General features: G+C 49.4%; 1 protein-coding gene across 1 annotated transcript in view; it reads right to left on the bottom strand.

Moving 5' to 3' along the window:
- Nucleotides 1–22,441, bottom strand: part of INSC (INSC spindle orientation adaptor protein) — a 125,300-nt gene that overhangs the window by 17,572 nt on the left and 85,287 nt on the right. The window contains exons 8-9 of the mRNA XM_024731593.1: nt 8,511–8,682; nt 4,347–4,525 (exon numbers count right to left, since the gene is read on the bottom strand). Of these exons, the coding sequence (XP_024587361.1) occupies nt 4,347–4,525; nt 8,511–8,682 (351 nt within the window). The remainder of the gene's footprint in view (nt 1–4,346; nt 4,526–8,510; nt 8,683–22,441) is intronic.

The following is a 22,441-nucleotide window of genomic DNA, read 5'->3' as shown; positions in this document are numbered from 1 at the left end:
TCACAGGCCTGGCTTTCCCTCCTCATTACCAAAGGCGCGAGACTGGAGGGCTGAGCTCTGGGTTTAGGAGAGAGAACCACAAAGGCCATAAAAATGCCTTAGATGTAAGTCCCAGGCCGTTGGTAAACTAAACCAAAACTCTCTCCCTGGGAATTGCATCGAGTTTGAGGTGTCAGTCTCACAGTATTAGAGAGTATGTAAACACCAGACCATGTTCTCTGGGCTTAGTTTTCCCTTGGCTTTATAGGGAGAGGTTCCTGGGGCAAATCAGGACGGGGTGTTGTGATCCTGGGTTCCTCCAAGCCTCTCTGGATCGGTAGATATGCATATATAGTCATATGCAAACGAACTCCACTGCTTTAAGTGGCTTATAGTCTCTCTCTCTCTCTCTCTCTCTCACACACACACACACACACACGCACACACGCACACACACGCATGCATACATACACAGTACAACCTGCAGAAACTGACACACAGATTGAAACAACACACACCATGCATTGACTCATGCCACATTACACTCACCACCACATTAACCACATTTCCTGACCCTACCTTCCTGTCCCAGTCAGATTCCTGACAGTCTCTGTCTGGACCCATCCCAATCTCTGGTTCTATCAGAGACCCCTGGCCTGTTCATTACTGAGTATCTCTTTGGTTCTAACTACTTTACGAGCATTATGCCATCTAATCATCATAATGACACAAGGAGGGAGAAAATATTAGTATCCCTATTTCACAGATGAGGGAATTGTGGCTCAGAGAGGTTAAGCAATTTGTCTAAGGTCACACAGCTAGGAAATGGCGTCAGGATTTGAACTTAGGTCTGCTTGAACCCAAAGCCTGTACTGTTTCTACCATGTCATATATGTATGTGATAGGGCTGTATAAACTATAGAGGGCTTTTGCAATGTAAGTCAAAATTGCAATCCCTGGTAACTGACATTTCTGATAAATGGACTCCTGATAATGGTATTCACAGCGAGGGCCCAGAAATGCTACAAAATCTGGACATTCTAAAATGCCAAGCAGACCATGTGTCTTCATGGGAAGTGAATATACCAGCGCCGTTCACCTCTGTGAAAGCAATTAATTTCTAAAGGCCATAAAGTCATGTTCAGTGAAAGTCTCTGCTGTGGCTTAGACAGGATAACCGCATCCCTTTCACCCTAGGTTGTCACAGCTCGACAGACAGGGCAGAGATGAGCCAGCCCTTTCCCCCCATCCTATTATCACGCCTGTAGCTGGATGCCCTGGGCAGCATGACCCCTAGAAAATACCTCCTGGGGATGAAAACACAGGCCACAAAGGGCTTGTTAGGCAGGAAGTGCTTCTGGATGCCTGACCACATCCAGCTCCCCTAGATTAGCAGAGGGGCGTGGAAGAGCCCCTCTGCTTAATTTGTTGGACAGATTAAGTAGACTCAGTTTGCTGGGTTGATAGAGGGGTTCTCGCTGAGATGTTCAAAGGGAGGCGGACAAATATAGATCCAAGACCCAGAGGCTCTGCACAGCACTGGCGTCATTGGCAGACGCATTACCGGAAGCCTCAGGGGCATTTAATCTCCTAAGTGTTTCAGGAGGCGGTAAGCACTTCAGAGTCTAATTCATCTTCTTTGTCTTCATTACTGGGAGCCCTCTGATCACCTTAATCCTCCCTCTGCCAAAGGAAAGAGCCATTTGTTTCTTTAATGGGTCTTCTCTCACTAGCTAAGTGGTTGCTCTGAGCCAGGGCTGAAGGTGAGGCCATCCTGAGGACAGAGGAGAAGAGCCTGGCTCAGCCATGGGGTGGTGGGAAGGGGGGTGGGCGGAGATGGGGGGATGACGGAGACAGGGCAGTGGGAGAGTGTGGCAGGAAAACGCCTGACTCCATTTGCATAGAGCTTGACTACATTCTCCATTCTCTCCCCACCCTGAGCCCCTCCTTCCTAGGAATCAGTGAGGTTCCAAGAGGGGGCCAGTCACTCCTCAGGGTGAGAAAGGGTCTGTACATATAGAGCCATGAGATGTCTAAGCTGGAGGAGACCATCCCACTTTACAGATAAGGACACTCCCCTCTGAAGGTTCCCCATTCAGGGCTGAGTACCGCCAAAGGTCAATAATAATAACAGACAGTGGCTTCCATTTGTTTCTGTGTTCCAGGAACTGTACCAGAAGTTTGTATTAGTTTATTCAATTCTTATTTTATCTCTGTGAAGTATGTATTCAATTATTTCTCACAGATGAGAAAAGTGAGGCTTGGAGTGAATTGCCCAGAGTTACATGATTATATGGAAGAGAAGCTTTAACCACATGTCATCTGATCCCCTAACCCCTGTTCTTACTGCCTCACTACTGGATTTTGTATGAAATGACCAGAGTTGGCTACAGGAGAGGTACTTGAAAGGAAAGGGACCTAAAATCGTGTCAGGTAGGTGAGAGACCCAGCAACTGGAGGCGTCTAGCTGAAGAAGAGAAGAGGGGGAACAAGGTAGATGATGCAGAGTGAGCCCTCCAGTCCCATGCCCCACAGCCAAGGACAGTGACTGCAAAGGGCCAGCCCCCCGCCCCAGGCGCCAAGCAGCCAACAGCCAGCCCAGTGAGCCACCACTCCTGATCTGTTTGTACTGCCATACCTTGTCTTTATGGGGCTTGTCCAACTAAGAAGTGAGAGATTGAACAGGAAAGGAAGTCTGGAACTCCATCAAGCAAGGCTTGGGAGACCAAACTGAAGATTTTGGATAATTCGCTGTCTGTGCTCTTTCTTGCAGCATCAAGTTTGAAAAATAATGATAGTCGTCACTTACTGAGGACTTAGCGGGGACAAAGCATTGTATCAGGTCCTTTACGTGTATTATCTCACTCGCCCTCACAAGGACCCTGCAAGGTAGATGATAAAACCAACACCCAGGAGGCTGTGACTTCCCAAAGTCACCCAATTAATAAATGGCCCCAGACAAGGTTGACATTCAGTCTCTCTGACTCCATAGCTCCACCACCCCCTCTTCATTTTCAGAGATGGCAGCAGATAAGAGTCAAAGACCAAGGTCTATGTCAGGCCAGGATTCAGTGCTGACTAGCTACTTGTCAACCATATGATTTGGGGGATACTCTCTTGAGCCTCAATACTCTTATCTGTAAAATGCAGCAGATATTATCAGCCTCACAATATTAGTAGAACCCTCATATGCAAATGCTTATATACTAGAAATTCTCTCTGAATGGGAGTTTCTATGGTTGGCTGCCTTTCCGCAGGTGATTCTAAAGACAAGAAAGAACAGATGAAGTGCCACCCTACTCCTTCCCTTTCACGTCCTAAACAAGCATTTATAGAATTTCGCCAAGGGTGCCAGCTCTGGGCTAGAGGCCTGAAGAAGTCCTGGGGAAGTATAAAACACAGACCATGCCCTCAGGGGGATAAACATGAAATAACTGGGAAGGAATAAATATCATTGGAAAAGTCAACACTGCATTGTGAGGTGTGGCCTCCAAGAAAAGGATGATCCCGCGGAGCTGGGGCCGTCTGGGAAGGCTTTCCCGGAGTTGCTGGGGTAGGAGCTGGCACGTGAAGCTGGGGCAGCTTTGACTGGATGATGAGGCTGGAAGAAAGGTTGAGCTGGGGAGCTGGGTTACAGACAGGGATGAGCTGGGTTGGAGGCTGGAGGATCATCTAACACAGAGTTCAGGCACCTGGTTGAATTTACAGAGAACTAAAACCCACCAATCCACTGCCGCCACCTCTGGAAGAGAAATGGGAGGCTGAGTACAGCAGAGGTGGGACAGGATGGAAATCCATAACCTCAGAGCTCAAAGGCCATTGAAAACACCTTCATTCAATGTTTTCAAACACATTTAGTAGTAAAATCCTTTTTCCCCAAACAAGACTTTACATGGAGCTCAAATATACAGAAAAAAAAAAAATTGAGACTGATATAGGGGTTGAGGCCCAGAAGCAAGGCTCTGCTCCAAGACCCTGTTTCACAGAGGCAGAGAAAGGAAGAAACTCGCTGCAGGTATAATGTCAGACAGGCAGGTGCCCACACGGCTGGATACAGACCTTTGGAGGAGGTCCAGGGATCTTCCCATGGCACCTCTCTGCGTCTTAGGATGGACAGGTCTGCATGGAGATGGAGGAAGTCTCTCTAGTGGTTGGGATGGGAGAAGAGGGTGGGAATGGGCTTGTGGAGGTGCTCCAAGGGCAACAAGGCATGTTGAAAACATATTCCTTTACCTTCCCCCAGATTGCTACTAACAGGACCGACAGTGAGCTGCAGCCATGGTGCCCCCCAGAACCTAAGCCCTGGCCTCCTGCCCTCTGACTTCACGCTTACAGGTTCTGGGCCTTGTTCCCCATGAGCTGCTCACCTGGTCCCGGGTGTAAGGCGTGTCTACTCTCTGCTTGTCGCTGCAGGCCTCCAGGAGGACGCGGATGGCCTTCAGTTGCAGGAGCATCTCACAGGCCATCGTGTCAAAGAAGGTGATATTGGCAAGGGCCGCAGAGGCCAGCAGGAAGACTTCCCCAGACGAGGCCTCTTGGCACAGTTCTGGATGGTGAAGAGAAAGAAAACAGCTTCACTGCCGAGCGCTTTCATATCAGTTACCTCATTTGGTTTCCACAATAGCTCTGGGAGAAAATGTGGGCAGGTGTCATAATTCCCATTTTACAGATGAAGAAAGTAGTTACTGGAGAGGGAGATGTATCTTCCTACATAAGTAGCAGGGGTGGCATTGGAAACCTTATGCGTGCTTCCTAACCACTCCATCCAACAGGTATTTACTGAGTGAACACTATGTACCCGGCACCCTGGTGTTTTGGGATGGGCTGGCGAACAAAACAAAAGGTCAGGTCTTTGCTCCTGTTAAGCTTACATCCTACTAGTGGGCAAGACAAAATGAATTTTTAAAACGCTAATATAAAGAACTGCAAACTAATAAATGTGAAGGAGGAAATAAACAAGTGCTAAGACGGAGAATATCTAGAGGCCCGTTGGGTGCGTAAGGAAGGTCTCCCTAAGAAAGTGACTTTACTGCTGAGACCTGAGGGGAAAAAAATGAAGCAGTCATGAGAATATTGTGAGGAACAGCATGCTCCAAGCCAAAGGAACAGAATGTACAGAGGCCCTGAGGCAGGAAAGAGCTCCTAGTCTATGTGTGTGTCTCCAGTAGCATACACTAGACCTGCTGAATTTGCCTTGAAGAGGCTGAAGTTAAAACATAAAAACACTACCTCTCCAGCTGCCATCAGCAAGGTTTCAGGATTTCCTTTTGGTCCCAGGAACAGGGTCACCTGGCTGCAGAAAAGTCCTACACCAAGCCTCTGAATGTCAGGCTCTTTCTCTCTGATCCTAGTAGCCATAACCCAATCCTAACCATATCCCCCCACTTACCATCTGTAATTGTACTGAGGGTCTTTAAGGAGGAGAGGACCACCCCCAAACCCTGCATCCCTTCCCCACCTAACACATTCCCCCATGGGCTCCACATGACCTAGAATGGACTCCTGCCTTGGAGAAGGCATAAAAGGATCCATGGTGCTGCCCACCCAACCCAATGGACCTGACTTCTGACCCTCAGCTCCAACTTGACCGCTAATCAAGGTGCTTCCTGGGTCCAGGCCCCTCCTACTGACAGCACCTCTATGAAAATATAGGAAGAGAAGCCATACTTCAAGAAAACAGCCATAAGAGAGAAAGAAAGCTTTAGGGGCAGAGTTGAGCTGTGTTCTATCCTGATCTCTAGTTCTTGCTTCCAAAGAGTCTACTTCTAGGTTCTGGCATTAATCCTGGCACCTCTTGGCACCTTCCAGTACATGCAGTTTCTGATTCCTGCCTTTAAAGGGACAGAAAATAGCATTAGTTGAACCCCTGTAGTGTGTCTTTGGCACACAGTGCCATTAATTTCTAAGCACCCTTAGAGCAGAAAGTGGTCGCCTTCATTTAGATGTAGAAGCTGAGACTCAGAGAAGCTGGTAGTAGCAGAAGCAGAAGCTGTACATTCTTTACCTCACTAACTCATTCCATCCTCACAACAACTCAATTTTTTATCACAATTTTATTGATGAATAAACAGAGGATTCAAATGATAAATGATTTTCCCAAAATTGTGGAACTGAGGAATGATGGTAATTTGGGAGGGAGGGGGCTGGAATCAAACTGCTTGACCCCAAAGTCCCCACTCTTCCTACATTCCAGGCTGCCCCCTATCTCTAGGCCTCTTTGCCTCATTCCCAGGGATGCTTCTGTAGATCTAGTTTCATTTCTATCAGGAGGTCAATGCCTGCTTCTGGGCAATGCTGCTCCCCACAGCCCAGGTATGACTATTAAAATATTCAGTATCTTGATCTAGCCACCCTGGGCTGGGGCAGCACATTAGCCAAGGAATGAAGAACTCTGATTTCCCCTTTCCAATGACTGCTTTATCCTCTGATTTGGGGGGAACCACTAGGGTCAGCCCTTCCACGCCATCTCCCTACGTCCAGGGTTTGGGGTAAGACCATACAACTCACTCACTCAGCCCACTTTGTTGCAAGATTTCTTCTAGGTCCGAACACCCACCCTCATTCTTATGAGTCACCATTGCTGCCAACACAGCAATTATTAACACAACCACCTAAGTGCCTTTTAATTTTAACGCACGTTTATTTGAACTACAGGCTGAATCGCCTGGGATGTGTTAGGAAGATTAAATTGAGGATTCCAGTGACTCATTTATAAATGTTTCCAGGGAATGGCAAGAAATTGGAGGACTATTTCCCACCAAAGAACAGAGCCCTGGCTACCTGCCCAGAAGATAAATCCCATCTGCTGAGTCTCAGAGCAGACGCCACCACGCATCTTCATCAGGGTGAAATAAATAGGGAGACTCCTCTTCTCCGGGGAGAAATCCAGCCCGGGCAAAGTAGAAATGGACATATGGCAATAATGAAAGGTTGTTTGGAATATATATGTTTTGATTTAGTATTTGCTATCATTTATAAACTGGAAGGTTTTCCATAAAACTTAGGATTTTTGTCTTTTTTTTTAATTGGCCTTTCCCACATGGCAACAATGAACTGGAATTTATCAGTGATTGCCCCTTAGTCACTGCACGTGCTTTTAACTTCAATACAGGACTCAAATCTCCTTATTTTCGTCTTCCATCTGGCCTCTTCACCTCATTTATGTTTCCTGCCTGGCTCTGGCACATGACTGGGTACAACACCGCTGGCGTAAGCGAATCTTAACACTGCTACGTGGCCTTGAGAAAGTTCCTCAACCCCTCTGGGCCTAGGTTTCTTCTCTTATAGGGCGGGCATTAAACTTGATGGCCTCTTGCGTTCCTTCCAGCCAAGACTTTGAAAAATTGGCTTCTGCGTTTTCTCAAATTTGAATCAATGTAGATGTTGACAAGTTGATTTCTCCCAGCCTGGCCTGTGGATGCCACGACCACGGTAACTAGAGTCAGCCATGAAAAATCAATTTAACTGATGCTTCCTGCGTGCCAAGTACTTCCAGATCTGAAAATTCTAGAGCTAGAAGGAACCTTGAGAGAAACAGGTCCTGACCCCTTGTTTCATATAATAGGAAAATTGTAAAGTGAGCTCTGCAATGTGACATGGCAAAATCTCACACAGCCTGCACAGGGCTGCCAGTCGAGAGCTTTTTGTTGGCTAGATTTATCAAAGACAAAAATCCAAGTCCCAGTGTTCTGACTCCAAGTCCACTGCTCTGTGCTGCTCCTAAATTTGTGCTATTCCAGATACTCCCAACCCTGCTTTGGTAACTCTAAGCACCAACCCTAAATTTTCTGATGAGATCAATTTTCATTCAGTTTCAATGAGATAAAGATAGAGAGACAAGTGACAGAGAAAGGGATCGAAGTAGAAACCCAGAGCATTACCAGAACTTATCAAAGAAAGGACGTAGTTTGCAAAACAAGTTTCCTGAGGATTGTGATCCAGGGGAGTCCTCCTAGCTCCTGCGTGTTTGCAGGAAGATTGCATTCTAGATACGGCGCTCTGATTCTCCCGCCAGGAGCACACACGTCTGAACAGGGGACCCTAAAAGAGTCAAAGTTCTCAGGGCCCCAGGAAAGGAGGCCAGTGGGAACAGCTGCTCTCTGAGAAGCCGCTCGCCCCCAGTCATTGCTGCCACATTCGCTGGGTACCGGGTACCATAGACTGAGATTTCAGGAGCAAAGCCCATCAGAATCTCTCTGGATAAGGATCTGAACCTCAACATTTGAGGCCCCACTCTTCCCTGGGGCTTGTCCTGTTCTCCTATTTGAAAGGCCAATTAATCTCAATCTGAACTCAATTCAAGGAGCTTCTTGGGGGGCTGCAAACATTTTACTAGAAGACTTGACAACAGAGCTCTTTAAGGCCTGACTCTGATACTTCAATGGTGGGATTTCAGCTAGTGGGATCTCTGTGCAGGAGATGTGTGGGTGCGGTGAGGCGGGGTGGACAGGGAGACCTTCCTGTCCTTCCTAAAGACAACTGTGACAAGGCCCTCCTCACCCGACAGTACCCTCCAGCCCCGGATGACTCACTAACGAGAGCTGTCACGATCTCCTCCATGCTCTCCAGGAAGCTGCTGAGGTGCTGGGTGAAGGGCAGGTGTGGGGAGGTGACTTGGGCGACCACAGCCGCAGCCTCAGCCCGCGTGGCTTCTGAGTGGCTGTCGTCAGTCAGGATGTCGGCCAAGCACAGAACGCCATCCACCTGCCGATGGAGAGAGGGCACAGCCCTGTGCATCCTGGGAGAGCACATGCTCAAGATAATAATGAGACAGACTCACAGTCCAGCCTGGACCCCAGCGACTCTGGGGGCTTATCCTTTGGCTCCAAAGAGATCATTGACTTCCCACGGCATCTTAGATAGTGGACATCAGCAGGCGTCCGGGGGCTAGGCCAGGGCATCCACCACAGCGAATTGTAGTAGAAAGAACGATCTCTTAGAAATCTCACATCCCTGAGTTCACATCCTAGCTCCCTCTCGCTTGGCCACTCAGCCTCTCTGAGATTGTTTTCTCATCCACCAACAAGGTGTGAAGCGTTAAAGAACTGAAGCAGGTGATGCTGGATCCAGAAGCGATGCTTAACAATGTTGGCCCCCTCCTCCCCTCCTTGGGTCGGCAGCATCTTTCCTCTGGCATCTTGTCCTCCGCCACCTTCCCCCCACAGAGAGGGGGCTGCTCCCCTGGAGGCCTTGTTCTCTCTGCCCCACCAGAGAGAAACAGACCTGGGCAGAGTGGAACCTGAATGCCAGATAAGGACTTCAGCTTCCACTTCTGCCCCAGTCGGACCTGCTCTTGGCATAGTAACTTCTGCTAACTGAGTGCTTGATATAGGCCAGCTATACTGGGCATGTGTTACTACACCATTAGTCCTCATAACAGCCTTCTGAGGGCAGTGCTGTTACAGACAGCGTATGTGTTATTATACCATTCATCCTTTTAATAACCTTCTGAGGTCAGTGTTACTATTATCTTCAATTTACAGATGAAGAAACTGAGACACAGAAAGGTTCATTGACTTACACACGATGGCAGACTTTAAAAGCAGTTGGTTTGGGATTTGAACCACAATGGTCTAGCCTCAAAGCCCATGGTTTTGAAGAGGCATCACACTGCCTTCTAAGACGTGACACCTGAAATCAGACCCCAGCCTCCAGCAAAGGTCAGCAGGTGAGATTTGTTTAGAGAAAAGGCAATAACTTGCCAAGGTTAACTCAGCAGTGTCCCTGCAGCCCTCTGACGCCCCAGGACACCTGCCTGGGGGACCCTGCCACCAAGGGCCAAGGAGACCTTCCCTTGTGAGGGGTCGGAGGGGGGAGGGGCGAGGCAGGGAAAGAGCCGGGCTGAGGTGAGGTGGGGAGGGGCCTGCGCTGCTGCCCTACACCTGCCGAGGGCCCAGGCTCCTGTCCCTGCTCCTGTCCCTGCTCCCTTACTTCCTGCCACTCAGCTTCGGCTGCTCTCCAGAGGCTGCATTTTGTTTGACTAATTACCCCCACCATGTTCTGGGCCTCCCTTAAATGCTCTTGGGAGTCTTAGGTCCATTAATTGTGAAAGCGTTTGGCAATCTCAGACTCAAAAGAGACAAATGTGGAAACAGGAGGCCGGGGGACTGTCTGCAATGAAACTCACCTGGATGCGCTTAATAAAAGAGCAAACAGGAGCCAGCAGCCCCCGCAGGACTGGGCTCGCGCCAGGTGTTTGACTAACAGGCCTCACCTGGGCCCAGGGAAGGACATGGGGGCTACTCTGGGCCTAGAAACAGGGAGCACCCCTCTTACTGCCAACCTAAGATGCCTCTTAGGCTTATCTGGTTCGTCCCCTTCCTCCTTCCAGCACCATCCAAGGCAGTAGCTAGGGAGCAACAGGGTCTCTAGTGGGGGAATGTCTCAGCCAATCCTATTCCCTAATCTCATCTTGGATGCAGACGGAGTTGCATCTCAGACCCAGTCTGGAACAGTGGTCAGACCCAAACCTAATCCCCAACGTCTGCTGGGAGATGGGCCAATCTGAACACACCAGAGAGGCCAAGAGGTTGATGGTCCCGGAAGGTCTGTGCCCCCCAGGCCCTGCACACTAGGCATGCTTCCCAGCCCAGACTGCCACTCAGCAATCTCACTGAGCACCATCTTCCTGAGCACATGCCGAGCGCCAGGCTTTGCACTGGAGCAGTGGGGCAGGGACAAGTGGCCCGTCCTCAAATGACTATTGCACCATGTGACATCTGGTGAGGATGCTCCGTGGGATACCTCCTGGGAGCCACTCTGACTTACTGCCCACACCCCAGCTCGGGGAGGGTGGCCCTCCTCGGAGCTCACGTCCAGGCACATCTACTGTCATAACAGAATTTATCACACTGGATGGCCATGTTTCTCCAAGGGGCATCTGTGGATGACACCAAATTCACTAAGAGTTTCTTCAAAACACATTCCTGGGCCTCACCCAGACCTATTCAACCAGGCTTTCTGGCGAGGCCTGGAATCTGCTTTTTAACAAGGTCTGAAGCCGACTTTATACACCAGCAATTTGGAGAAGCACCCTGGGATGTGATTCTCCACTTCCTTTTCTGTCTGGCTGTCTCTGACATCTTCCTGGAAGCTCTGCAAGCCTGGGGACCACAACTTGTGTACCCGTGACTTCTCCAGGGCTTGCACATAGTAGGCTTTCAATAAAGGGGAAAAAAGGCAAGAGAGAAAATGGGACCTAGGTGTGTCCTAAGTGAGGACACACTTTAGACAAGTGAAGGTAAAGAAATGGCATTGCAGGTAGAGGGGATATCGTAAGCAAAGCCCACTATAGGAAGGGGCAGCTTTGGAGAACAGCTGGCTTGGAAACATGGATTCCACAGATTCCTGACCCCAGAAAAGTGACCCTGGATTGTCATGTGGACCAACTGTCCAGGCCTCTGGCTCTGATGCCACTGACTGGCCACTTGGCCTCCTGCTAGCAAGCTGCCACCAGCCCAGATTGATCTCCGTATCCATCACCATCTCAGCAACTCCAACCCAGTCCAGATAATCAAGCAGAAGCCCCTGAGGGGCCCTCCACCACAGGGCTCTGGGTCTCCCAGTGCCTGAACCAATTCCTGTAGTGTCAGAATATGCACAGGCTCTGGAGTCACACCTACCTGGGTCTGAATCCTGCTGCCATATCTTACTAGCCAGACAATTTTTGGTACCTACTTTGAGCCTTTATATATAACGGGAATAAAAATACCAACCCCAGAGAATGCTGAAATCTGGAATTAACTAAGAGAATGCATGTACAGTGCTTGCCACATGGTGGTGCCATCACTCCACCTTATCCCCACCTGGCGGTTGCAGTCATCTCTCCCAGACTTGGGGCCCTGAATCCTAGCTCGCCTCACTTTGCCTGCCCCAGCTCAGGTCTCCCAACTGGGCTTCTCTCCAGGGCTCCTTTCTGCAGGCTCCTCTGGGCCTGAGACCCCATGGAGAACCTCAGCCCTGTAGGTTGGGGCCCACAAGTTTACCCGCTTGCTTGGACAACTTTGGGTCATGCAGCCCAGAACTAGAACTTCTAAAAGGTCAGTGACTCCTCTTTTAATACCTGACCAGGAACAATAAGATTACTAATTACAATTCCTGAGAAGGGAACAGAGAGAAAAAGTACCACCCATGCATCTCTAATGTTCAACAAACAGTAACTGAGCCCCTTATGGTGAGAGATGCTAAACTAGGCAGACTGATACAGAGATGAATCAGGAATAAAATAAGAGACAAAGAAAGACAGACACATAGAGAAACCAAAGGTGGGGGGTGGAGGGAGAGATCATATGCTTAAAAGGATTGGGGAACTTGACTGGTACAAAACCCAGCCTGTCCATTCCTCTCTTATTTGGCCTTTCTGAATCATCTCCCCCTGCTGAGAACTCTATCTAGGCCTCTCTCCTTCCTGGGCCTCCGCAATACCCACTTTTGGGCTCACCTCTCCTAGCTAACTGCTTCTTTTTTTTTTTTTTTGTGGTACGTGGCCCTCTCACTGTGTGGCCTCTGCCGTTGTGAAGCACAGGCTCCGGATTCGCAGGCTCAGTGGCCATGGCTCACGGGCTCAGCCGCTCTGTGGCATGCGGGATCTTCCCGGACCGGGGCACGAACCCGTGTCCCCTGCATCGGCAGGCGGACTCTCAACCACTGTGCCACCAGGGAAGCCCCGCTGTTTCTTAGCCACAGGTTTTGCCATCAGCCCACTTTGTACCACCTCAGTCAATAGCACCCAAACCCAAGTGGCCTCAATGACTCACTATGATGACCCCCTAGCCCTCCAGCCCTGACCTCCTTTCCCAAGATCCACATCTACATTTCCAGCCTGCTACTGGGTCTCTTGATGTTCAGTTCTAAAATGAATTTTCTGGGACATTTCATAGGCATCTCAAGCCCAGTTCACTTTCGGCTGAACTGCTCATCTTCCCTGCCTTCCCTCCTCGCTCCCTCTCAGACCCAGGTGAGGAGTCACCTCCTCTGTGAACATGCACCTTCCTCCCCCAGACAGAGGGTCTCTGTTCTCCCAGCTGCCACACCACTCTGGTGTGCCCACAACTAGAGCACTTATCGTGCTGGATCATCCTCCCCAGCTTATATGCCCATCCCTGCACTAGATCTGAGCTGCTCAGAGCAGCTCCTGTACTGAATCGTCTCTGGTCTCTAGTATCCAGCTGAGGCCTGACACACAGTGGTTAACTTGTGAAGTGTGGGCTGAATGATGAGGAAACAGAGGCACAGGGTGGGGAAGAGACTGCCCAGGCCACAAAACAAGGTAACGCCAGGGCCGGGACTCCCATCCTGGTCTCCCCGCTCCTGGCCCTGTGGCCCCTCTGTGGGGCCTTTGGTGGGGCAACGTAGGTGAGAAGCTGGTGAGAGGGCCAGGTCAGTGAGGGCCGCTCAGCTCAGCTCCAGGGAGGGCCTGGGAGCAGCCCAGCCTGGGCCAGCTTCCTCCAACCCTGATCCCGCTTCCTCCAACCCTGATCCCATTTCTGGAAAGTCTCCATCCCCAAACGCCCACTTCCCATCCTCAGTCATAAACTTGATGATGCCAAGAGAACAATCTAATCAAAGCACTTTCACATCCCTAAAGAAATTGCTGCTGGAAGCACTTAGAGGTAATTCGCTTTTACCTAGCGTGGAATGGGCCTGGGCAGAGGACAAGCTTTCCTCATGGGAGGGTGCTCACGTGTTGGTGAGGATGGTCTGGCCTGGTCACTACCTGGGCCGTAGGATTGATGCAACAGGAATCTGCTACAGAGGGAATGGGTGGGCTCGGAGAGTCTTACTGGGCAGTGGGAGAAGGAGTGTGGAAACCACGCAGTTGAGGAATCCAAGTGTACTGTAAATATCACGTCCAATTTATGAGCAATGTCCTCCTGCTGGTTTTTGGAAAAGCATCAGTGGTGGCTTTAATCTGAATATCAAAGGGACACTGGCTAGTATACAAAGGCCCATCATATATCAGTGGTGCTGGTCGGCTCCTTCCTAATTCCTTTTTGCATGTTTACTTTTTAGGGAAAGGCAGAGGAGTTGATTGTTGTAACAGATAAACAGATTCATGCAAATGCAGTGATAACTCAGCCTCAGTGGGGGAGCATGAGCTAAAGACCCCCTACATTTCCTCCTTCACCTTTCTGTCCACTTGGACACCAAAAGCCTGCAGAAAAAAAAAATAGAAGACAAGTGGGAACCACAAAGCAGTTGCAATCCTGCTCATGGATGGATCTGTCTGCCCAAAGTACAGCCAAAGGGAAAATTCAGGCACAGTCAGAGAGTGAAACAGGGTCATGCCCAGGGAAGCAAAGACAAGTGCGGGCCAAGCGACAGGGCAAAACATTCGGTGGAATAAAGGAACCTACGAACCAGAAACAGGATCTGATGAGGGCAAGGTTCAGGACAAATTCTGTGAACAATGTAAGGGGTTAAAGGCTCACTTTATACAATGACGTATTTGTTCTAAGGAGTGGTGGTAGAGCTGGGAGCCCAGCAGAAAGCCACAGAAAGTGAAACGGGCCTTCAGGAGGATAACACTATCTTCCTCCCAAATGAACACATCCAGACCCCACTCAACTTCTTTTGCTTTTTCAAACAAGAATCTTTGATTAAAAGCCAAATGTCAAAATAGACAAAAACAAATATGAATATGTAATAGGGAATGGAACAATGGATGGAAAGGATTATATAACCAGCTTGGCAGCAAAGTCAGTGAGGTGAGTTATTGAGGTGGAAAGAAATCAAGAATTAAATCACTTAAGAATATAAATGGAAAATAATTTCCCTGTCAAGCAAGTGATTCTCCTTAAAGCAGATTGTCGAAAAGATGCTCTGGAGGCATTGGGTAGTGGAAGGAGTGGAGTTTGTGAGAAGGTATCAAAAGGTCACTATGAAAAATTTCATTTCCCTTTGGGTGAGGGTCACTAGGCATCTGCTGATGTGAAAGTACCAAGTTTTCAGCAAAGCGCTACTGGCACAGCTGGGGATCTGAACTGTGCCAATGGGCTTCTAGACCAGTGGTTATTTGCCTGGTTCTCAGATGATTAGAATCATATGGGGAAGTTTGAAAATACTAATGCCTGGGCTTCACCACCAGAAATTCTGATGTAATTGGTCTTGGGTGGAGTCTTGGCATCAGTATTTTTAAAGACTCCTCAAGTGACTCTAATGGAGATCCTGGGTTAAGCACCTCTCTTCTAGAGGTAGCTGTGGTACAGTGGGAGTTGCACAAGCCTAGGAGTAAGAAAAAGCCGGGTTCATAACTTAACTGTGCTACTTGCTGACTTGGTGAAACGAGCAAGTTACTCATCTTCTCTAAGCCTCAGTATTCTAATCCTTAAAATGATAATATCCACTTAACGTAACAGTGAATAAAATATCAAAAGCATTCCCCCTGAAATCAGTAACAAGACAGAGGTAGCCATTATGGCCACTCCTACTTAACATTTTACAGTGGCCCTAGCCAATGCAACAAGACAACAGAAAGAAATAAAAAGGTATAATGATTGCAAAAGAGAAAGTGAAACTGTCATAATTTATAGATCACATGATTGTGTACATGTGTACATAATCCAAACCTGTATAAAATCTAAAAGAATCTACACACCATTAAAATTAATAAGTGGGGCTTCCCTGGTGGCGCAGTGGTTGAGAGTCCACCTGCCGATCCAGGGGACACGGGTTCGTGCCCCGGTCTGGGAAGATCCCACATGCCGCGGAGCAGCTGGGCCCATGAGCCATGGCGGCTGAGCCTGCGCGTCCGGAGCCTGTGCTCCGCAACGGGAGAGGCCACAACAGTGAGAGGCCCGCGAACCACACACACAAAAAAATTAATAAGTGAATTTAGCAAGATAATTAGACACAATATTCAAAATTGTATTTTCTATGTATTAAAAACAATTAGAAAATTAAAAAATTTAAATAACACTTACATTAGCATAAAAACATACCTAGAAATAAGTCTTAAAAAAGACATGCAAGATGTCGACACTAAAAACTTAAAACATCGCTGAAATTAAATACAGTCTATATAACTAGACAGGTACGCTGCATTTATTGACTGGAATACCCTATACTGTTTAAGAAGTCAATTATCCCAAAATTTATTTACAAATTTAAAGAAATGCCAGTCAAAATCTTAAATTATATATAGAAATGTAAAGAACTTAGAATTACCAGGATAATCTTAAACAAGAACAAAATTGGAGGATCTATACAACCAAATATTAAAATTTATTATAGACTGCAGGGACTCAGCCAGTGCCATGTTGGTACAAGGATGGGAAGAAAGATTAACTGAACAGAAAAATAGGCCAGAAACAGACTCATACCCGTGTCATCACTTTACCTACAACAAAGGCACCACTTTAATTCAGAGGTGAAAAGATGGTCTTTTTGATAAATGGTGCTGGCTCAATGGGATATCATATGGAAAAACACTGAATCTTGAACACCAAAAAAATTTAATTTGAAATAGACCATTGACCTAAATGTGAAAAGTAAAATAATAAAGCTCCTAGAAGAAAATATAGGAGACTCTCTTCATGATTTGGGGGAACACAAACCTTTCTTAAATGGAGACAAGAAGCACTAACTACAAAAGAAAAGATCAATAAATTGGACTTTATCAAAGTTAATTTCTATCCATCAGAAGACACCATTAAGAGAATGAAAAAGCAAACCACGGACTGAGAATATGTACTCTCAATACATGTATCTGACAAAGGGTTTGTATGTAGAATATGGATTTTTGAAGCTTATAGATTGATAAGAAAAACAACTCATTTTTTTTTTAATGGGCAAAAGTGTCAAACAGACATTTCACAGAAGATAACTGAATGGTCAATAAGGACATAGAAAAATTGCTCAAAATTATTACTTGTCAGGGAGATGAAAATTAAAACCATCATGAGAGATCACTATATGTCCAAGCAGGCCACGAGCAGGGCACTGCATGTCCAGCTATCACAAGGCTTCAAACTAATTATCTGTACTTTCTTTTTTTTTGGCCGTGCTGGGCGCGGTACATGGGATCCCCTGCACCCCTGCAGTGGAAGCACAGAGTCTTAAACACTGGACTGCCAGGGAAGACCCAAACTAATTATTTGTACTTTTATTTATTTACTTATTTATTTTGCGATACATGGGCCTCTCACTGCTGTGGCCTCTCCCGTTTCGGAGCACAGGCTCCGGACGCGCAGGCTCAGTGGCCATGGCTCACGGGCCCAGCCGCTCCGCGGCATGCGGGATCTTCCCAGACCGGGGCACGAACCCGTGTCCCCTGCGTTGGCAAGCGGACTCTCAACCACTGCGCCACCAGGGAAGCCCATATTTGTACTTTTAAAGTAGCCCAAGGGAGAATGAAACACTTCTTTGGAAACTGTGTGTTCATTATCGGTGTGGGTCTTTTCATTGCCCTTCTTTCTCTTGTCCTATAAGTCTCTTCCTCTTTCTCATCATTCTTTGCTTTCCTCGTCTCTGTCTCTGTGTGTGTGACCAAAGGACCCACCACCTGCTGTCAAGGGATGGCGGATGCTGGGTCCTGCTGCCTCTGTGCTCTGAGCGCTGGCCTGCTCTGTGCTGTTGGTGCCAGGCTGTTCCCAGGAAATGGGCCCTCCCTCATTAAATTCTGCCCCGAAACCTGCACATTCTATCTTCCCTCAATCTCCTCACTGTCTCCCCTCCCTGCTATAGCAACTTCCTTTCCCCTGCTGGCCTCCGAGCTGGCACTGGCCCTACTCCAGAAGCCACGGGGAAGCCAGTGCTGATGGTGCAGGCCCCACCTCTGCACCCCGTCCAGTGCCCTGAGCAGCCCTGGCTTCCTTCCCTGCGGCACAGCGTCCCTTCTCCCCAACACAAGAGGCGTGGCCGGGCTGCAGCTGTTGCTCTTTTCCACCAGGTGGCGCTGTTGCACAGCGCATGGGGACCGGAGGCCCGGCTGAGCTGAGCCTTCGCCCGCTGCTGCATTTAGGACTGAGGCTGCCCTCTCCAAACTCAGGTTTGGAGTGCAGCACAGCCCCGGAGCCAGCAGGGCCTTCCTTCAGTCTGGACGATACTGGCCCCTAATCTCTAAGTGAATCTCACAGGGAGAGGAGGGGGGAGGGGGGCAGAGTGCCTAATTCTGTTCTCTCCTCTTCACATCCTGGCCTCCCTCAAGTCCCCCCACCCATACCCTCAAGGCAGATGGAAGGCATTGGGAGACTTGGCAGGTGGGGAAGGGAATGAGCCACACCCCCTCTAGAAAGCCCCTTTGCAGGTCTGAGGAAGGTGACAGTGTCAGTCCCCACTTCTGTCTGCCTGTCCACAGTCACAGCACAGACAGCTGACCTGGCACCCTCGGGTTCTCTGCACAGTCCGCCATCCAGGGCAGTTGAAGGCCCACACCTGGGGGCATGAGAGCTGGCGGAAGCTGATAAGGGTAGGTGGGTTGAGCCCCAAAGAAGGGTGAGGAGACATCTGGATCTCATTCTGAGGCATTTTCTCTCTCCCTCTCTCTAGGAGCTACTACAAGGTAAAGAAGGCGCTTCAAGTCAAATTAGGCAGAGTTCTTGCCTGGCATCCATAGGTCCTCTCTCCCCACCCAGCCTCACTTACTTATTTAGAACTGACTCCATGAAGATAAAGTAGCTGCCTCGCTCTGGAGTCTGCACAAGATGGTCCTTTTCGGCTAATGGGGTGGGGGGCATAGCAAACTGAACCTAGAAGCAAAAATGGGGTTCTCAGCCCCAGGCTCTGCCTCCGCCAGTGTCTCTATGCCTTCCAGCCTCAACTTCCCCTTCTGTAAAATGGGCATGACCATCTCTCCCTACCTTCCTTGCAAAATGATCGTTTGAACCAAATGAGCAAAAGGATGAGAAAAACCGGTTTACTTTTTTTGCAGATTTGACTTATTTCTGACCATCTGCAGCCCTACAAGGAGCAAGCAGTGGAGAGAAAGTCCTGTAAAGCAGCAGCTAGAGAGACAGAGCCTCCCCACCAACCCCCAGAACCCGCTCCCTCCCGCCCAGGGTCTCCGGGTCCAGGCCTCCCTGTCTGCAGCCTGGCCCTTCAGATGTCAGGGCATCTCAGTCCCAAGAAGCTGCCCCAGGAAACGGGGATGAGGTGAGAGAGCTGCCTGGAGACACGCAGCAATTTCTCCATCCCTCGCCACTGACGCTTTTCTTCTAAGACTTGAAGTTGAGCCCTCCTCCCCTCCCCGCTGCTCATCATTAATTTCTCCATCGATTTTCATTAAACTCTCCTCTTGGCTCCAACACAGCATGAACTCCTTATTTGAAAAAATGAAATAAGAGGGAGGGGGTGAGGATAAAAAAAATCTCTTTTGAAAGCAAGATTATCTCTGGTCTCAAGTCTGGAAGAGGCAATTACTAGAACCATCTTGGAGGTTGTCTGAGGCTGTCTGAGCATTGGGTTTGGAATGCCCTCCACCCCTTACGGCCCTAGATTCTAGGTTCCTGCCCAGCCCCTCCCTGGACCCCAGTCCCCAGTCCAGCTCTAGTCCCCAGCCCCCGCCCCCCATCCTGGCCCCTGGCTCTGTCCAACCCTGACTGCTGCACCAACAGTGCCCTGATGGTCCCGTTACCCACTCAGAACAACCTGGAACTCTGCCAGGGCCATGGCAAAATCCCAGGACTCAGGCTTTCTGGGAGCATTGCAGGATTTTCCCCAGACCAACCCGAAAAGGCGAAGACAAACAGGCCAGGAAAGAGGGAAGGGAAACAGACACAGGTGATTTCTTCCTCCAAGCAGGCCCCACCCGCATTGCTGCATCACATCATCATGGCAGCCCCACGGAGGAGGTGTCGTCCCGTTTTATAAAGAGGAAACCGAGGTTCAGAGAGGACTCACTTTCTAGCCCCTTCTCAGCCTCCCCCAAAACCAGCAGTTCTCACCCTTGGTAATGCCAGTCCACATTCACAGCTCTACTCCACCCCAAGGCTGCCGTGACCAGTCCAGGTGGGCTAGGTCACCTGGCCACCAGACAGAGTTGGGTCCATCTGCTCTCACTGGGCTGTGTGGCTCTGAAGCCCTCACTCCCTCTTTGGTCCTGATTTTCTTCATCCCATCTTCTCCAAAGTGGGTCTCAGAGAACACTGCCTCCCATTCTGGGCTCCCCCAACTCACTGAGCACGGAGTTCCTAAAAGACTTAGAGCCCCACTGGCCTACCAGCCAGCTGTGGAGTCCCTCTGCCGAGGCCACTTTCCCCTGGCCCGCCTGGGAGCTCCACCTTGGTCCTCGGGGCCCAGCTCCACTGCTTCCTTGCTGCTGCCTTCACCAGCACCCCAGGCACAGGAGGTACCACCAGCCTGTGGCTTCTGATAGCCATGGGGCTACCACTTGGCCAGCCCATGTGGGAGACAGGGAACACAGCTGCCTGTCTCTCCTCCCAGAGCCCAGCACAGGGGCTGGGGAATGAGGGGTGACTGTCTGCTGAGGACACAGGTTAGACTTCCTGAAACTCGCTGCCCTGGCAGGAGCACGATGGTGAGAGGCTGTGGGCAGGATGAACCAGACCTCTGAAAAGAAAGCGTGGAGACTTGAAAGACCCTTCAGGCACCTCTGCAGAGGCCTTTGCTATGTCTTGACATCTCGCTGCTCCAAACCTGCTCGGGGAATATCCACGTCTGCCCTCTTCCCGGACCAATACCCAGAGCCTGGTTCCCTGGGAGCCATTGCCCTGCAGTCCCCACCTCAGAAGGGCCAGCTCTTCCCAGGGTTGCAGAGTATAAAGAACATGGGCTTTAGAAACCAGCCAGACATGGGTTTGAATCCAAACTTCACATTCATGAGCTGAGGGAACACAATCTCTGAGTCTCAGTTTCCTCACCTGTAAAATGGAAAGGTTGTAGGGACTCGTGCTCCAGCCCCACTGACTTCTCCACACTGTGCCCTGGGCAGCATCTTTGGCCACGCTATCCCCTCCTGCTGGCATGCCAGAGCTCTCTTCTCCACCAGACCATCATCTTCTTCAGGCCACTCATATTCAAAACCCCGGCAACTGGCATCACACCCGCCAAAATCAGAATAGCTACCATTTATTCAGTGCCTAGTGGGCGCCAGGCGCCAGGTTACTGCAATCTATTTATCTCTGACAGCACTGGGAGGTAGATTTCATCATGCGCATTTGATTGATGAAGAAACCACACCTCTGAGAAGTTAAGTAACTTGCCCAGGGAAACGTGTCCAAGTTCGTAGGTGGGAAAGTCTGGATTCCCATCCAGAAGAGCCTGACTCTCAAAGGCCACAGTTTTCCCGGAGCTGGGCTGCTTCACAACAAATGTGTGATGACGGAATGAATTAGTAGCGTGATAAGATGGGGAGGGACTGAGTGAGCAGGCAAGGAAACGAGTGAGTTGAAAGTAAGTGAACGACTGGATGACAGAGAAAGAAGAAACAGGTGACTGGGTGAATCTATGGCCACTCGAATGCTCCAAGCCCAACAGAGCTCGGGCATCACACAGCAGGGCCAAGGACAGATGGGCTGTCTGGTGACCTGACTAGACTCATACTCTGCAGGGGTCTGTGGGTGATTTAATGAACCACTTTAAGGTTGGAGGGAAGTGGTGGTGGGTAGCCACATGACAGAAATGGATTTTAACCAAATCCAGCACATTTCTTTCTGCCAATTAATTACGGGAGCCTCAGGGAGGAGGCTAGGCCAGTAAATCAGGGGGAGGCTGGGACTTTGACATTATCTAAAGAGGGCATGAACTGTGCCGGGGGAGTGGGCAACAGGCGAAAGCCCCAGGGCACCTGCTTCCCACCTCGCCTCTGCCTTGCCTGTCGTGCTGTGGCTTCTGTAAAATCAGCCTGTCCCCGGATTTCTTCACCTTCCGTCCTAAACGTGGACAACGGCTGACCTCACCAGAGCATCCGAGGCCAGCGCTCAGCAGCCGGATCACAGAGCCCATGTGGGCAGGACCTGGGGGAGGGACAGGTGATCCAGGCCCTCCTGGGTATCTCTAGAACATCTCACAGCTTTGGAAGCAACATGATGTGGAGGAAAAGAGCATGGACCTTAGCCTCACGTATTGGAGTTGAGTCCTGGGTTGGCATAATGGTTCACAGCCCAGGCTGACTCTGGCTCAGCAGAGCTGGGATTAAATGATCGCCAGGCCGTCTATTAGCTGTGTGTGCTTGAGCAAGTTGCTTCACTTCTCTGAGTCTCCCTTCCTTCTACAAACCACATGGATGATAACAGCACCAATGGATTAATGATTAAGTGACACCATGAAAGATGGGGTTTAACAAAGTGCTTGTCCAAAGCAAGTATTCGATAAATGTTATTATCCTTTTAGTCATTGTCATGATGTCCTTATTACCTGATAGAATAGGGGTCGATAAACATTCTCTGTAGAAGACCAGACAGTAAATGTTTTTGACTTTGTGGACCTCATGGTCTCTTGCAATTATCTAATTATGCTGTCGTAGAGAAAAAGCAGACATAGAGAACACCTAAACAAAGGAGCCTGG

This window comes from Neophocaena asiaeorientalis, unplaced genomic scaffold (genome assembly GCF_003031525.2).
Source record: "Neophocaena asiaeorientalis asiaeorientalis breed wild unplaced genomic scaffold, Neophocaena_asiaeorientalis_V1.1 scaffold571, whole genome shotgun sequence".
In the NCBI taxonomy this organism is placed as follows: Eukaryota; Metazoa; Chordata; class Mammalia; order Artiodactyla; family Phocoenidae; genus Neophocaena; species Neophocaena asiaeorientalis.
Note: the sequence above shows the minus strand (reverse complement) of the source record. Positions and strands in the feature narration are given on the sequence as shown.